This window comes from Phyllostomus hastatus, unplaced genomic scaffold, assembly GCF_019186645.2.
Source record: "Phyllostomus hastatus isolate PE091 unplaced genomic scaffold, TTU_PhHast_1.1 phas_contig_159, whole genome shotgun sequence".
NCBI classification, from domain to species: Eukaryota; Metazoa; Chordata; class Mammalia; order Chiroptera; family Phyllostomidae; genus Phyllostomus; species Phyllostomus hastatus.
In genome coordinates, this window is record NW_025333640.1 from 1,157,755 (window position 1) to 1,175,365 (window position 17,611).

Genomic DNA, 17,611 nt, shown 5'->3' on the forward strand with positions numbered 1-17,611 from the left:
ACTGTATAGGGACAAGGGGAGGGAAGAGGGTGGGCAAACACTTCCTGTGACAGGCCAGATAGTAAATATTTTTGTCTCTGCTCATGCCCCTTGGTCTTTGTGCAGTTACTCAACTCTCTACTACCCTAGAGTGTGAAAGCCACCTTCCGTCTCCCTTAAAGGGTGAGTCTGTGTTCTAATAAAACTTAATAAACACAGGCAGACAGAATATGGCCCACTGTCCACAGCTTGCCAGCTCTTGAAAGAGTTGAAAATACTGGATTTAATCAAATAAAGAGTTTCATGTTTTTTCATATTTCACAAAATATAATTCTTTTTTTTTTAATTCTCACCTGAGGACATATTATCATTGTTTTTTAGAGAGAGGGGAAGAGAGAGAGAGAGAGAGAGAGAGAGAGAGAGGTAAGAAAGAAACATCAATTGGTTGGCTGCCTGCTGTAGCGTGGGCATGGAGTTCACAACCTAGGTATCTGCTGGAGTTGAATGTACAACCTTTCAGTGTACAGGGCGACACTCCAGCCCACTGAGGCACACTGGCCAGGGCAGATTATTCTTTTTGATTTTAAAAAACCATTTAGATTAAAACTATTTTAAAATTTTCAGTCTATGGGCTTCAAAAAACAGGTAGTAGGCACCTGCGGGTCAGAGTCTGCTGACACTGGACCCAGACTATGCCTGGATATCACTTGGCAATGCAGGAAATGTTCAAACCTGTACAGAATTTTTATGAGCTTATCTGAGTCAAATTGACAGCAATTGCCAGGAAGCAAAACCCTAATGAGTTGAGAAAATGCTCTATAAAATGGCAGTTTTGCACCTTATTTATACATTACAATCAAAAGAGGAGGCATAAGTGGGTTACATGAAATCCTTTGGTGATAGATTAGGGAGGCAGGAGAAAGCAAAGCAGGAAACCTCTGGGATTAGATAAAAAGTAAAAAGACACACACCTGCATTTTGCTGTGTAAAATGAGCACGTTTTTTGCCCAAATTTTTGAGGGAAAAATAGGAGTGAGCATTACACATGGGCACAATTATTACATACCATGGGTATAATAATTCTGTGTATAATGTGCACCAAAACGCGGGTGCGCATTATACCTGGCATAGCACCTTACTTCTTTTACACAGTTGGGTACAGGACAGTTAAGTCAACAATTAACATGATAACAATAAAAATGGGGATTTTGTGGTCTCTGCTCTGATGTGATTGCTGTGCCCAGAGGGGTCCTGAAAAAGGACAGTTACATTGACATTCCAAGTATAATAATGTAGATGAAAAAAAGACAGGCTCAATTAATGTAAAGATTACTTGTCAGGGGAGATTCCAGCCCAAGGTACGACCGACCACCTGTCTTGAACCACTTTCAGGTAGGTTTTAATCTCAGACCATCCCATATAGGCCTCCCTGGGGCTTGCCAGGTTCGGTATGTGGCCCCTTTTCGCCCACACCCTTCATTATCAGTGAAATAAAGGAAGGTGGGTTCCCCAAACTCGGCCTTCCGGGATCCCCGTCACTAGCCACAGGCCCACACGAGCCTCCGGCTCCGCAACCCTCAACTCTGGTATTTGCGAGTGCCTCCAGCTAAGCCCCGCCCTCCTTCCCGGTGACTGGTCGGCCGTGCATTTCCTCCCCCGCGACACCCTCTCTGACGAGCACCACCATCAACCAATGGAGCGCAGCAGAACCTTGTGCCACGCCCTCCCATGCCCGTTGGAGGCGGGCATGGGCGGGCCGTTGAAGGGGTGGGGCATGGAGCCTGGTAACCGTTGCCGGTAACAACGCCCCACCCCGTTGGGCGGGAGGGCGGCGCGAGGCGGGCAGCCGGAGCGAGGAGGAGCAGCAGCCGCTGCCGCCACCGCCGCCGCCATAGAGACTGTAGCCGTGGAGACTGTTACTTACCAACGGGGACCAACACGCAGCAGCCGCTGCAGCCGCCGCCGCAGCCGCCGCCGGGGGAGCCGCTGCCTGAACTCCCGGCCAGAACTCCAGGTGACCGATGCGATCGCCCGGGGCCCTGCCCGGGCGGGGAGTGCTGGGGTGGCCGGGCTCCGGACAGGGGATGGGGGGCTAGCAGCGCAGCCCCCGCCGTTCATCCTAAACGTCCGGACAGTGCGCCCGCGGGGCCCGCCTTCGCACCCCAAGTCCCGCAGGAGCTGCTGAGTTTAGAGTCTCCCCGAAACTCCTCCTTCCTTTTAACCAAACTCGGGGGGAAGTGGGGATCCGTCGCCTCACTTTTTATAAAACTTCCGGGACAGGATGCCCGCGGACCACTCTCAGTGTTACCCTGAAACTCCCGGAATTGGGGGCGCCCCGACGACCTATCTCAAACTTCTTTAAAACTTCCTCAACCGGAAGCTCCTGCGGACCCCTTTCATCCCCCAAATCTGTGAAATTGGGGCTCCCCGGGACGCGTGTCTCTGTTAACCTTAGGCTTCTAGTTAGGAGGGGCTCGGAGACGCTTCTCACCTTCACCCGAGTCCCCGGGTCGGGGAGCCCAGGACCCTCTTCTCGCTTTGACGCGCACCCCCCCCCCGACCGTCTACTGAATTTGAAGGCGCCCCTGGACCCCGTTTCTCACTTTTTAACCGAAAGCCCGTGCGCTCGTTTTGGTGGAGAACCCCTCCGTCTTCTCGCTTGTTCACGAGTCCCGGCGACTCCGGTTCCTGGGGACCCGTTTCTCACCTTTCGCCCCCAAGTCCTGGAGCTTTCGGCTCCTCCGACACCGTCCCGCCTCCCTCCGAACGCCGCACTCCCTCGCGCCCCGCCGCTGTCTCCCGCGTTTGGACCGCTCGAAGTTTCGCGAAAAGGTTTTATTGTTACTTTATTCATTTGTTGTTTTGTTAAAGAGCCAACCTGTGGTCCGAACTCCTCCGCGGGGATTTTCTCCTGCGGTTGTGCGAGTGTGTGTGTGTGTGTGTGTGTGTGTGTGTGTGTGCGCGCGCGCGTGAGGGGGGGGGACCCAAACCCCTTAAATACCCGCACGCACCCCCCGCGAAGTTCTCGATCCCTTTCCTTTTCGCTCTGCGAGAAGCCGCGGCGCTCCCTCCGGCCGCGTCCCTGAGGGTTTGTGTTCTCGCCGCTGCGCGAGGAGAGTTGGGTCTCCGAGCGGCTGTGGACGGAGCCCGCGGGGCGAGCTGCCCCTGCGGTTCGGGCGGCGACGCGGGTGGTTCATCGCCCTAATTTTAACCTCCCGGCGGCCCCGCAGGAATGAGGGACGAGGGCGAGATGCTGCGTAGGAGCGCAGGGCTGCGCTCCCGGAGACCTTATTCCTGCTTCTGCGTGTGATGACTCCGTCCAGTTATTTCCTTGTTTTGTGAAATCCACAGTCAGTGCAGATTTCCGTAAACCCCCCCACCCCAATCCCATGAGCTTTATCTTTTCAAATCCAAAATATCAAACCTATACAAGGCTCTCAGTTCTGACTTCCCCAACAATAATAATAATAATAATAATAATAATAATAATAATAATGACACAAAACATCAACAACTGTTTTTTATGATTGCACATATTGTCAATATGTTTTCATCTTTTTGGTTTATGCCCTGAAATATTTTTTATTGTTGTTCAAGTACAGTTTTCTGCCTTTGAAATATTTTTTATTTGCTTATATAAAGACCCTAACCCTCTGTCCTGGGGAGTAGGGGGCGTTTTGATTACCCACTCAAGTTTAAAAACTTGAACTAGCTAGAATAACCTTAGAAATGGCTACTCACCTGCTCTGACCAAACACATGGGTGGTAAGCCCTCCCCAGAAAAGGGATTGAATATTCTTAATGACCAGTGCTGCTTCTCCTAAAGGCTTGATGAAGTATTGGAGGGGACTCAGTAGTTTTCTGTTAAAAAGACTTCCCATACTACATGATGGAAATGATAACCGGGCCTGTGATCTTGTGATATTCCAACTGACTTGGGTGAAGAGTGAATTCAGAAGTGGTTTGCCCAGCAGTAAAAGCAATACCGAATCATTTAGCCCTTTAGGGCCATATCTCTCTTGTCCCAAGTAAACCATCCAAGATACTTAAAAGGGGTATCAGGAGGACAGGGACAAAGTTATTAATTACCCCCAATTAGCAGAAATCCTTTGAAATTCAGTTGGTGTTTGCTTTCTAGGTGAAGTGCACATATTACCTTAATAGTCATCTTTTAACCACGTTTATCACAAAAGCGCTGTTGGCATGGAGCCATTCACCAGAAATGGAGATGCTGTGAAATTGTTTTTCTGGCTCTTTTTATTCTTTAGATCTAATTTGTAGTTTCAGATTCAAGTTATAAAATTAATTTTAATCAGTAATTAATTAATTAACTTTAATTAATATTACAGTTGAGTCAAAATTTTGGATGTTCTCGTGGGATTTTTTAAAAACGATTTTTTTATTTATTTTTAGAGAGAAAGGAAGGGAGGGAGAAAGAGAGAGAGAAACATCAGTGTGCAGTTGCCTCTCACACCCGCCCCCACTGGGGACCTGGCTGCAACCCAGGCATGGGCCCTGACTGGGAATCGAACTGGTGACCCTTTGGTTCACAGACCGGTCACTCATTCCATTGAGTCACACCAGCCAGGGCATTTGTAAGATTTTTATAGTCACATATGGTTATTTAACTCATAAAATTCCAGGGCCTAAAGGAGCCGTATCTTATCATAATATATTTGGCTCTTTTTAATTAACTGCAAGTTGACCACTTATTTAAATAATATGCTCCCCCCATACACACCTATTTATTTGTAAAATGTGAAAGTATTAACAAAGCAAGCAGTTCTCAGGGAAACTGTCTTGCTTGTGGGGACCCTCATAAACTCTGGGGCAGGGAAGTACAAGTTCCGACTCAGTGTCTGAAATTCCTAGCTGGGACACACCTGCCACACACATTTGTATTTCTGCATAAAGCTGTATGCAGATTCCCATTCAGTGGGGTAGGTAATGACCATCAACAGCCTCGGGCCACTTCAGATCAGATTTGTTGCCAAATGAGTCCATGCCAAATTTACCAAAAACTTCAGCGCTGTTTGGATTTCAGTATTATTATAAAGGAGCATGGTCTTATATATATATAAAAGAGCATTTTGATCCCCTTCCTAGAATGTAAATGGCAACCAGCTCTACCACAGGCTGTGTTCTCTCAGATACATGCCTGGCACAGAGTGTGTGCTTCATTTGTCCAGTGAATGAATGAGTGGAACATGTGTCAGGAATTAGAGAGAAAGTTGAAAACTACCCACATGTTTTTTGTAAACCCCAAGATCAGCAAAGTAATTCTTAAAGGAAAAAATAAAAGTGGGAGAACTTGAGCAGAGGAAGATACAGAATCGAGTAGTAGAATTTGGGATACAAAGTAGGTAAGTCTGGGGCAATTCGTGCCCGGGAAGCTCAGGCCAAGATTACCATGAGGACACAGGCTTCTAAGAGCTTCCTAGCAGAAAAATCTGGCCAGCTGCCTCCTGGACACATCCAGATGCATTCTGATGGCAGTCTAAACATGAGGTGACCGAGCTGAGCCCAGGATAGTGCCCCGCCAAATCTGCTTCTCCTGAGTTCTGCCCTCCCTTTGCAAGTGTCTGCTGGCTTCTCTCAGCTGCCTAGGCCAGCACTTTGGCGTTGTCCTCCATTCCTCTTTCTCTCAAGTCATCAGCAAAATAACCCACTCCCCCTTCGGTGGGGACCTAGAATTTGACCACAGCTGGCAACCTCCACTGCCAGCCCCCTACTCCAAGCCACCATCACCCATTGCCCAGATGATTCTAGCCTGTTCACCTGGTGGTGGGGGGGGGGGGGAGGGCGGTCATATTGTGTCCTGTTGTGTATTCTTTGGTTCAAACCCTCCCATAGCTCCCATCACACTTAGAACAAAAGCCAAGGTCTCCCCCCACCCCAAACCCTACCCCCACCCTGGCTGCCCACCTCAGTATCTCTTTGGCTTTATCTCCAACTACGGTACCCTGTGCCAGCCTCCCAAAAGTTCCCCAAACCCTCTGCCTGGAAAGAGTTTGGCCCAGGCACTAGGGGTGGTGGTGGGGGGTCACTCTTCCCTCACTGCCTTCAGACCTTTTCAAAAGTGTCACCTTCCCATTTGAAAGTGATGCACTTTTGGCCTCCTTAGCGTTTATCACTGTCTAATACTCCATATGTTATGCTTATTAATTTTATTATCATTGTCTCCTCTTGGAATGTCAGCTCGGTGAGGGAGAGAAGCTCTGTTTCATTAACTTCCGTATTCCCAGTACTGAGAATAATTCTGGCACTGAGTAGGCCCTCAATAAATATTTGTTAAATGAATAAATAAATGGTTTTCTGTGCAGCAATGGGCAAGCACATAGAAATGAAGAGTTATTCCTTGTCCAGAACATACAGCCATCTATGGGACTCAGTACAGACCAGATCGGATGAGCAGGGCAGAGGGAAGAGTGAAGGAAAAACTGCAGGTTGGACGTAGGATGTGCTGCAGAAGTGGGCTTTGGAACCTGGCAGAGAGGAGGTTAATAGTAGCTTCATGATTGCTATGTTAGAAATAATATCTGTACGCTGTTTAGCACAGGGCCTGGTACTCAACAAAGAGTAATTATTATTTTTTAAAAAGTTAAAGATTTGAGAGAGAGAGAGAGACAAATTGATGTAAGAGAGAAACATTGATCAGTTGCCTCCTGCACATGCCCCGACCTGGGGACCGAACCTGAAACCTAGGTATGTGCCCTGACCAGGGACTGAATGCACAACCTTTTGGTGTACGGGACAATGCTCCAACCATTATTTTTATTTTTATTTTTATTTATTTTTTTACAAGCAGAAGTGGCCTGAGATGATTTTTTGTGTTGGTTTCCTGCCCGGTACCAAGTGTTGAGTAGACATTGAGTGAACGTGTCCAGCTTGGTTGAGCAGGCCAGCCTTTTGCTGCCCGTTTTAGGGTGGGGAATGCCCTTCTGTTAGCATAGAAATTCACTGGTACAAATGTATCACTCTGCAAATGCAAGTTCTCTGCAAAAATTAAACAACAAGTCACTCGCAGTTCTGCATCTTGGTTGTGGTGTAGATCCTTCTGAAATTACGTCAGGAGCATCACACTTTGGGGTAGACTTTGCTGAGTGATCAGCCCCGCGGGCAGACTCTGAGACGAGAACATTGAGAAACTGGTTGCCCTTCTCTGGTATCACTGGCTCTCCAATGCCACTAAAGACGTCTGGGATCAGTCCCTTGGAGGTGAGACCCGGCCTGGTCTTCCTGCCAGGACTTGAGTTGAGCCCGCAGGGGCAGACAGCCTGGCCATGCTCCTCGCTCCACCTTGCTTCTTTTTTTCCTGAAATGCATTCCTTTTTTATGATACATGGGTTTTGTATGTTTGAAAACCGCATTTTCTGCCCTGGCAACTCCTTATTCTTATTTTTCATTTTTGTGAATGCTATGACTTTCTGAAAACTAAGTTGACTTCCAAAACCTGTAGATTACACATGCAATTGTAATTGTATGTGGATTTTGGTGCTGTGAATCACATGACAGCTTCCATAGTCCATGTTAAAAAAAATTATAAAGCCATTAAAAATATGTAGAACTTACATGTAATGGCCCAATATAGCGATTGCTATTTACTGTGCAATGAGGCCTAGATTTGCCATATACAGTAAGCCCATTTCTACTAAGATCTTTGTACTTATTTTGAGTGTGTGTGAGCCTGCATGTATGTGTGAATTTAAGAACCAGCTACTGGTGTCCAGGGAAACTCTTCAGGAGGTGACAGTTCAACTGGGACTGACACTGTGAGAGAGAAAGACCCTGTGGACTTCAGAGGGAAGAGTCTTCTCGGCAGGAGGCAGGTGCAAGGGCCCTGGGACAAGAGGAATCAGCCGGGCCTGGTCAAGGCAGAGAAAGGCAGCTGTGTGTCTAATCCCTGGTGAGCAGAAGGACAGGCAGAAGGTGCCAGAGGCCATAGGGAAGAGTCTAGATTCTATTCTAAGTATAAATTAGACTTGATTTCTCTTCTGCCTGTAGTTGTCTGATCTGTAGTATTTAGTCGTTTGCTGGAAGACCTGCTTTCTGGGCCTCTGACAATTGTTCATCATTCATTCATACTATAAATTCATCCTGTGAGGTGATGAAGGACAAATACCACTAGGAAAGCAAGCCAACTTTAAAAAGGGGCTGTGCTGGATGTCTCTGTGTGGCACTCTCCCTGGAGGGGCCAAGAGAGGTGATGGATCTGTGCTGATTCTGGGTGGTGGTGTCCTGCAGGCCGTTGGTGGGGTGAGCAGTGGCATGGCTGCATTTCCAGCAAGCAGTGTACAAGGAAGATTAGCAGCGAGCAGGTATAGGCCAACTGCAGCCTGTTTTCTGTAAGTAAAGTTTTATTGGCACACAGCCACGCCCATTCATTTACCTCCCATCTCTGGCAGCTTTTGCAAGGCAACAGCAAATTTGAGTATTTGTGACACAGGCAGAATACAGACTGCAAAGCCTAAAATATTTATTGTCTGGGCCTTTACAGAAAATGTTTGTAAACCCCACTGGACAGATGAGATTCGTGTCTCTGGCGCTGGGTTGAGAGGTGTGTGGGGAAGCAGCTTTGTGATCGGGGTGATATTGGCAGATGCATCAGAAGTCTTTGTGTCTGGAGGTTGGCAGTGGAGAGATTACTATTGCCGTATCTAGGGAACGGTAACAAGGACCTGCCTGACAGCCCCAGCGGTGGGTGCCAGGGAAGACAGAGCTGTGGGATTCTCAGGGACTTTGGGGACCTGGTGACTTGCTGTGGGACAAAGGGCAAGAGAATCCCAGGGCAATTCCCGGGTGTCTGACTTTGGGGATCAGGTGGAACATGTCATTTCAATGAGTCAGGGACCACAGGAGAAGCTGCTCTGGGGTAAGAGAGTCATGAATTCAGTCACGGGCCTGGCTGGCTTGAGCCGTCTGTGGGACAGCGAAGTGGGGCTGTGTTCCAGTGCGCACAGCGAGTGGCGGCCTCTGGAGCTGAGGGCACAGGCCAGGCTGGAGGTCGGGTTCTAGGATCTGTCAGTGTACAATCGGTCATTTCAGTCAGGAAAACAGATGAGATCACCCACAGAGAGGGTGGGAAGGGAACAGAGAGGACCAGGACACAGCCATCAAAATTCAAGGAGCAAGAAATGGAGGAAAGTGAGTGTTTCAAACGGTGGCAAAATACAGAATTTGGAAGCATAAAATTTACTATTTTAACCATTTTAAGTGTACAGTTCAGTCGCATTAAGTACATGTCATTGTGCAACAACCATCACCACCACCACCACCTGTCTCCAGAACTTTCTCACCTTCCCAGACTGAGAAGCTCTCTCCCCATGAAACACTAACTCCCATCCCCTCCCCCAGCCCCTGGCTCCCACCATCTACTCCCTGTCTCTATGGATCTGACTCTTCCAGGGACCTCCTGTGAGTGGAATCACATAGTATTTGTCCTTTTGTGTCTGGCTAATTCACTAAGCATAATGCCCCTAAGATTCATCCATATTGTAGCAGGAGTCGAAATTCCTTCTTTCTCAAGGCTGAATAATATCCCATCGTCTGGGTGGGCTGCATTGTCTTTATTCATTGGTCTGTCTGTCCATGGATGCTTGGGTCATTCCACCTTTTGGCCATTGTGTATGACGCTGGGCAGAGGGGGTATTGAAGGGATTCTTAGGTGGAAGGAGTAACTGGAAATGGACTCTGCAGGCCGAGGGGGAGTAACTGGAGGACTGAGCACTGGGATGCGTGCGGCCTGACGGAGACCAGACCCACCAGACGGGACCAGTCCCCACAGAAAGGCAGAAGGCTGGACTCAGGAGCGCCCGTCTCCCTGGAAATGTGCTGAAATCACCCTACTGATACAGAAGTCCATTCCTAAAGTCATAATAGCACTTAATTATACTTACATTTTACAAATGCAAACTGTTTATCTTTTAGAAGCAACGCCATGTTTCTAGGATACATTTCTGTCCAAAAGGTGATTCGTGGAGTAAGGCCTTGGACGCAGTTTCCAAAAAAATTACCAACCCACAAATATGTTCCAGCTCCACCCTGACCGGGGAGAACCCAAAGAAAACACAGCGTGCTTTCCCACCTCTGCCGTTCTTCTTGGAAGGTGGACAGGCAGATGCAGCTGGCTTTGAGAAAAAAATAGATTTGGAATTCCGGACCCACAGAAATCAGCTTAAAGGATATGCTTCTGCTTTTTCAGAGAACTCTTCATTTTCTCTTATGAAGGGACTTATGAGGGACTTCTTTATGTGGAGAGCGCTCGGGGGACTCCATCCACTCAGCAAATATTTGGGGGCTCCAAATATCAAACATTTTACAATTTGTTGGATACTTTAAATGTTTTCATATATCAGATGGAAAGCTAAGGGGGAGAAAATGCTAGAAGAATTTAAAATTGTTAGCAACCATTGGCCACTGACATTCAGATCCAAAGTTAAAGCATAAACTAGGGATATTATTTCAGGAGCTTGCCAGTCGTGTAAATCATGGCATGGTTATACAGCCAACTCTTAAAATGACAACCGGGAGTAAATAGAAAGTATTTCTGGAAGCCCCGTGTGACTCAGGTAATGCCGGCCTTAGGTCACACTGGGCATGTATTGGTCAGCTGGGCTCTAATCGCTGAAGCGACCTGGTGTGCAAGGGATAGGTCCAGCAGTTAGCAGCTATTTTGGACACTACAGGATGGTGGACTTGGCAGCAGAGACAGGACAAGGTGGTGCCTTCACCAGACTTCTGGTTGGAAGCTTCTCCCCTTCCCTTTGTGGTGTCCACACAGCCTAGCTTCTGTCCCCGTTATAGCTCCAGAGGAGACTGGAGTCCTTTGACCTGCTTGCTGCAAGGGGCCCAGCCCTCTTCTCCTGTCCTAGGAACGCTGTCTCCCCAGCGCCCAGCTCAGCACCAGTACAGGTGCACCACATCCCTTCATATCCTGAAGAGACTGGGTTCCTTTGACTTACGATTCTTACCGATCTCTTCATCCCCTCCCCGACCCCCCTTGGTTCTCCTGGGCTATGTCAGGAGGACAGGATGGGCAGTTTCTCTATGTCTGTTAGCCAAACCGATGGACTGGCCCCTCCGCTTTGTCATAACCACACCCTACTGAGCTTGGTTCAAGACTTGTCTCCATCCAGCCCCATCTCCGTTTTCATTGCCTCGTTTTTCTCTAGTTCTCTGAATGGGCTTGCCATCCCTTAAACAGGCCTCATAGTTTTGTCTCTCCTCTCTCTGGAAGGTCATGACTACTGATGACAATCTTACTCTTCTCCAAAGACCCTTCTTCAGTGCCCTTTCACCATGGAGCCTTGACATTTTAACTGGTGAGCTCACTGGGAAAATGCCAGACTAGGGCGGGGCTTTTCCTCTGCAGCGCTGTTGACGTCTGGGGCCAGCTCATTCTTGGTGGAGGGTGAGAGGCCACCCTGGGCACTGCAGGGTGTTGAGCAGCATCCTGGGTCTCCATCTGCCAGAAGCACCCACCCACCCCCAAGTCATGACACGACTGTCTCCAGACATGGCCAAGCCTCCTCTGGATGACAGAATTACCTCCTAGTCAGTGACCATGGAACTAATCAGTCAGAAGTGACAGTGACCCCTGAATTGGCACAGCCCGTAGATTTAGCATCACGAGGCTACTTGGACATGGTGTGATTTATGTGTCTTATTTCCTGCTCTCAGTTGTACACTCCTGGAGGACAGGGACAGCTGGCCCTACCACACTTCCCATAGGACTTCATATTTAATCCAGGAGTAAATAAAACACTTGACCCCAGGGTGTTCTTCCACGGGCACAGCCTATGTCAAGCTTTTGGTGATTTATAGTATGTTCACCAAGTTAGACAACTGTCAGCACTATCTAGTTCCAGAGCCTTTTCATCACCCCCAAAAGAAGTCCTGTCTCCCTTAGCAGTCACCCTCGTCCCCCTCCCCAGCCCCTGGCAACCACTAACCCACTTCCTGTCTCTGTGGATGTGCCCTGGACATGTCACATGCATGGAGCCACACACGGTGTGGCCTTCTATGTCTGGCTTCTCACGCTGAGATGTTTTCAAGGTCCATCCACTAGTTGTAGGAAGTGAGTATCAGTGCTCTACTTCTTTTCGTGACTGAACTAATTTTCGGGGTGCAAAAAAGGGATCGTATTTTACCCACTTTTCCTGCAACCCCCCTTTTCCATCTAGTGTTTAGTCCATATCTTTCCTTGTCACTATTCATGTGTTCACCTCATTCTCCCCATGTAACTGCATGAGGTTCCATTGCGAGGCTGTGGCTGAGGTGTTGAACTAGCTCCTTGTTGAGGGGTATTGTGTCAATCCCTTTTCAGCGACGCTGAGGTAAGCAGCCTTGTCTGAACATCTCTGGGCACGTGTTTGAAGTGTTGGCAAGTTCTCCGAAGGGGGATGGCTGGGTCCAAGGGGCTTCCTTGCCCCTGCATTGGCTTTCTCCATTACTTTCACACTCTGTCCCTTCACTGAAGGTCACGATCCACTCATGTCCTTGCCCACACCTACACCACCTCCAGCATGGCGGGCTGGCACCACCTTCTTCCGCTCCCACACTGTGGGGCTGTCGCAATATGTCTGTCCTTTACCCTTAACTTCTGGTCCCATTCATAAAACAGTGGGCCACAGACCTTTTGACAACCAGGGGAGAACGCTCATCCTCCTCCCAGGAAAGTGCACAATGAGCACATCTGTCTGGTTCTGCCTGGGCTTTTGCAGGCTCTCGGGCCCCTTGGAACCTCTCCCTGGGCCAGACCCTGCTTCCTGGTCAGTTCTGCTCTGCCTGTCTCATGGTCCTGGTGTGCCTGACTCAGCCCCAGCCTGTCACCACAGCTGCGCCCATGCCCATGTGTGCCTCTGGGGAAGGCCCTGCCCCGCAGCCGGTTTGTGCCCACACAAGTTCACGCTTGTTGCCTTGACTGAGCCGATTCTCACATAGCAACAGCATTTCCCTCCCCCTTGAATTCCCCACTGAGATGTGGCGTTCACCTCTTCGCTACCTTGATAATCCACCAAAGCATTCGTGCTGCTGCTTTCCCGGCACAGGCCTGTCCAGGCAGTCTGGGTGTGACCCCTGGGCCGCCCTCCATCCGTCGCCCACCAAGTCCCGTCGTCATCCCCCACAGGCCAGCAAAGGGGTCCAGCTCCCGCTGCAGACCCTGCTCCTGCCAGCTTCAGTAGGGAGCCCACTCGTGCTGTCTTTAGAGCCTGTGCTTGACCCTCTGTCTTTGTCATATGGGTGACTTCTCAGTGCAGTGAAGACCGCTTCTGTGTGTGAACAGTTTAAAGCCCGAATTCTAACGACCTAATCGTGGATAAAGTCACCCATCTGCGCTTAATCTGCGCTTTTCTCCCACTTTAAATTCAGTGGATGTGTTTCTTCTTAACGTCCTTTAAGACATTTGAGACACTAACCTAATCTGGTTTTTCTTTTTTAATGTTATGTGAATGTAGAATCTTCCAGAAACTACCTGCTTATTTTCCAGTGATGATGTTCTCGTAGGACTTGGTCCAGAAAGTCTACAATTCTCTAGACTCATGAACTGAGACATATTCTGGTTTCGAATTCCTGATGGCGAAATGCCTGTGTTCATTTCTCGCTCACTGTCCACGCCCCGCCGTTGGTTCCGGCCGCAAGGCACATCTTTGCAAACGCCTTGACATTTCTAGAGCAGATTTGCTTATATTCCCCCCACCCCGTCCCCGGAGGTTTTCAAACAGAAAGGGATAGTATGCTGGGGGTGTTTTGTTTATTAACAAAGTTTGTTTTTAAAAACTTGGAAATTTTTGACCAAGTTCCCAGCCTAGCTTTCTCATTATTTCAATCAACATCACATTTCACTTCTAAGGTAAAGAATATAGGGACTGTTTTGGATTATATATCATCTGTTTCTCTCTTGTCTGGCATTTGTCAACACTTGCTATGTCATTTTTTAAAATTGAGATAAAAGTCACATAACACAAAATTCACAGTTTTAAAGTAAAATTCAGTGGTTTTTACGATATATTTGAAATAATATGCAGCCATCACCATTATCTAATTCCAGAATGTTTCCATCACCCTCCCAAATAAACCCTGTGCCCGTTACCCAAGCCCTGTGGTCACTCCCTAAGCCCCTCCCTGACAACCATTAATCTACCTCCTGTCTCTATGGGTTTGTCTGTTCTGCATCTTTCCTGTAAATGGAATCATATCATAGGTGGCTTCTTTGGGGACTGACTGCTTCCACAGAGCATCCCTGTGTTGAAGTCCATCCATGTTGCGGTGAGTGTCCGTGCTTTATTCCCTTTACGGCTGAGTGATGCCCCAATGTGTGGATGGACCACGCTCGCTTACCCGTTTACTCATGATGGATGTGAGTTGTTTCTTTTTGACTATTTGAATAACATTGCTATGAGTGTTTGTGGACAAGTTGTTGTGTGAGCACAGATTTTGATTTCTCTGGGGTGGTATTCGGATACCTACCCAAGAAGTGGAGTTGCTGGGTCATATGGTAACTGCGTGTTTAACTTCCTGAGGAGCTGCCAAGTGTTTTCCACAGCTGCTGCTTCATTTCTCATTCTCACCAGCTGTGTAGCAGGGTCCCAGTTTCTCCACACCCTCATCAGCACTTGTCATTTTCCCTGGTTTTTATTATAGCCAACCTAGTAGGTGTGAACTGGTATCTTCTGGCCTTCAATTTTATTTTCCAAATTATTAATTATTTTGAGCATGTCTTCAAATGTTTATCAGTTGTTTGTACATCTTCTTTGGAGAAATGTCTATCCAATATCCAATATTCTTGCCACAGGTTTCCCTTTCTCTGTGAAATGCCCAGAAACCCTGAATCGTGAAGGTGCAGGGCACACACGTCAGCTACGCAGCGGGTGGAGGGTCGGAGTTGACGGGATGTGAAGGCCTCTTCTCCGCCTTGTGACGGGGCTCCAGCTCTGGCTTCCAGCACCCCCTTTTCAGGGGCTTCCTGAAATCCCGCATCCTCTTCCTCTGGAAGGGAGACATGACAGGGATGTCGGTGCTCACCCTCCAAGTGTCCTTAACTCTCTGGACACTGAGACTTCTAGAATATCCTTTGTATAGTTGTCCCTCAGTATCCACAGGGATTGGGTCCCGGACCCAGCTAGCACCAAAATCCCCGGGTGATTGAGGCCCTTGTGTAAAGTGGTGAAACGTTTGCACATGACCTGTACTTGTGTGCAGAACACACACATACAGCAGTGTGTGCCTACACTCACTCCCTCATGTGGAGTCAGCGCAGTGCTCAGTGCACGGCAAATGGAGCTTCTGCTTTCTGGAACTTTCTGGGACTTTTTCCCCAATATTTTTTATTCAAAGTTGGTTGAATCTGCAGATATGAAACTGGAGGATACAGAGGGCCGCTTGTAACTGTATGGGCTTTTGATACCTGTCCATTTATTTACAAAGAATTATTTCAGGTTCTCTTTTAGAGATGAGCACAAATGTCTGAGTCTAGTGCAGGGTCAGCAGACGGTCCGCGGGCTACAGCAAGCCTGCTACCTGGTTGTGTGCAGCCAAGAGCTAAGACTGGTTTTTTTTTTTTCACAATTTTAAATGATGAGAAAAATCAGTGAAAGAATAATATTTTGGAACACATGAAATTGTATGAAATTCACTTTTCAGTGTTCATCAATAAAGTTTTATTGGCACATGCCCACATTCATTTGTGCACATGTTGTCTGCAGCAGTTGGTGCCCTATGACAGAGGAGCTGAGTTGTCTCAGCAGAGACTGACCCACAAAGCCTAAAATAATTGCTGTTGGGGCCTTCACAGAACAGCGTGCTGAGCACTGGGCTGACACACAGCACTGGTCACACGTGACTAGCACCTGGCACCGCATCGTGAGGCTGAGTTAGAGGGTTATGAAACCCCTTAGAATCTGTAGTAGTGCTTAACATTATTTTTGCTTCCTTTGTTGGTGAGAGGAAGAGTATCTATCTTATTATCTTCTTGTTTGCTGTAATTAAAGAAGAGTCTTCATCTGGCCTCACCTGTCTTGCAGGCTGAATCAATCCCCTTTGCCTTTTTATGTCTATAAAACTGTGCCCTTTTTAAAACTGTAATTCCTCAGCACCCGGCCTTTCCCTCCATGGCATTCCTCTCTGTCTTTCAGGCCCAGAGCTGGGGTTAGGTTTAGACCAACAGTCCTGGGTGGGGAGGCACTCTAGTCAGGAAGCATTAGTTCCTTTCCACTCTGGTACTGGGCTCCCCGATACTTGGCTCCAGGTGGCTGTCACTCAAGGACAGCTGCTCCCTCTGGGTAGGTCGGACCAGCTCTGTGGTTTGGTGTGCAAATCACGGCACTCAGCAGTGGTTTCTGAAATTAAGGGCTGCCGCGGATGACGGCACCAGGACCCAGGCTCCCGTGTGGGAAACACCGACACCTATGACTAGGCAGCTTCTCATGGGAGCACACTCTGACAGCGACACTCAAGGAGAAGACTTCATCATGGCTCATCCATAAGGGAAAAAAATCAGTGTTTAGGTAAAGATCAAAAAAGCAAACTATTTCCACAGTTTAGTCTTTTCCATACGCAGCTAAAACCCCACTTGAAATGCACACTCTGTGACTTCAAAATTGTTTTTTTGTAGCTGGATTTTTCAGAATTGAGACCCAGCTGGGCCCCAAGAGGAAGAGAACTAGTGTCGGGCTTCTCTGGGGTGAGAACATAAATGCAGCTCACCTAACCCCTTTGCTGCAGGAGGTGTCCATGTGTGCCACCACAGACGTCAGAGTAGGTTTGTCTCCTTGCTTCCTTTGGGATATACCCTGGAGGAAATGTGACTTCTCCTTTCTTTGTTCCCCACTGGCAGATGTTTCTCTCTCAGGTTTCTTCAAATCTGTGGTGTTTCCTGGGCTTGGGGGCCTGTGCGTTAGGTAACATCAAGATGGTCATTGGAGATGTAGCTGATTATCAGCAGATCCCTTCATGAACTGTTTGAATTCCTAAATATGGGATGTGGGAAAGAAGTCTAGCTGCCTTCAAACAGTGGCCTCCCACTCGAGACAGGACACGCATCCACTCCACTCCTGTGACTGTCCTGTCTGGCCCCATGTCTCTGCCATATGTGATTGGCGGCCCACTGCCGCCATCCTACCCTTCCTCCAGGACGTGAATTAATTGTGTCACGTCTGAAGACTACTGACCTGCCTGGATTGTACAGGGAGGCTCATCTAAAACTGGAATCCTTGAATTTGTGAACTTAAGTTAAAAGCAGCTCCCCTCCCCCCAAAAAACACAACATACCACTAGAGCCCAGTAGTTCTTAACCTTTCTTCAGTCAAGGCCACTTTCAAAATTTGCTGAAAGTTTGGAATGTTTTTACCCATGAGAACATGCATAGATATATGTATCCCCCTGCCCCCACTTGAATTTCATGTTCAAGTTCAGGTTTACAAACTCCCTGAAGTATACCCTCACGAATCCATGGACCCAGTTATAGCATGCTACTGTAGTCATTTGAATAGGCAAATTGCAGAATTTAAACCGCTTTCCAAATATCTTCTGGGTTTTAAAAATAGAAGGGCAAAAATTAGGTGAAAACTTAACACTTTGTTGTAAACAAAACAGGAGGGATCCTCGTGTGATGTTCGTATCTCTGTAGAGTGGT

General features: G+C 48.0%; 2 protein-coding genes across 4 annotated transcripts in view; one reads left to right on the plus strand and one right to left on the minus strand.

Moving 5' to 3' along the window:
* ACSBG2 (acyl-CoA synthetase bubblegum family member 2) overlaps window positions 1–2,097 on the minus strand; it is a 46,029-nt gene extending 43,932 nt beyond the window's left edge. The window contains exon 1 of the mRNA XM_045831356.1: window positions 1,904–2,097. Within this exon, the coding sequence (XP_045687312.1) occupies window positions 1,904–2,097 (194 nt within the window). The remainder of the gene's footprint in view (window positions 1–1,903) is intronic.
* RFX2 (regulatory factor X2) overlaps window positions 1,817–17,611 on the plus strand; it is a 78,127-nt gene continuing 62,332 nt past the window's right edge. For all 3 annotated transcript variants that reach the window (XM_045831132.1, XM_045831133.1, XM_045831134.1), the window contains exon 1: window positions 1,817–1,993. The gene's annotated coding sequence lies outside the window, so the exon portion shown is untranslated. The remainder of the gene's footprint in view (window positions 1,994–17,611) is intronic.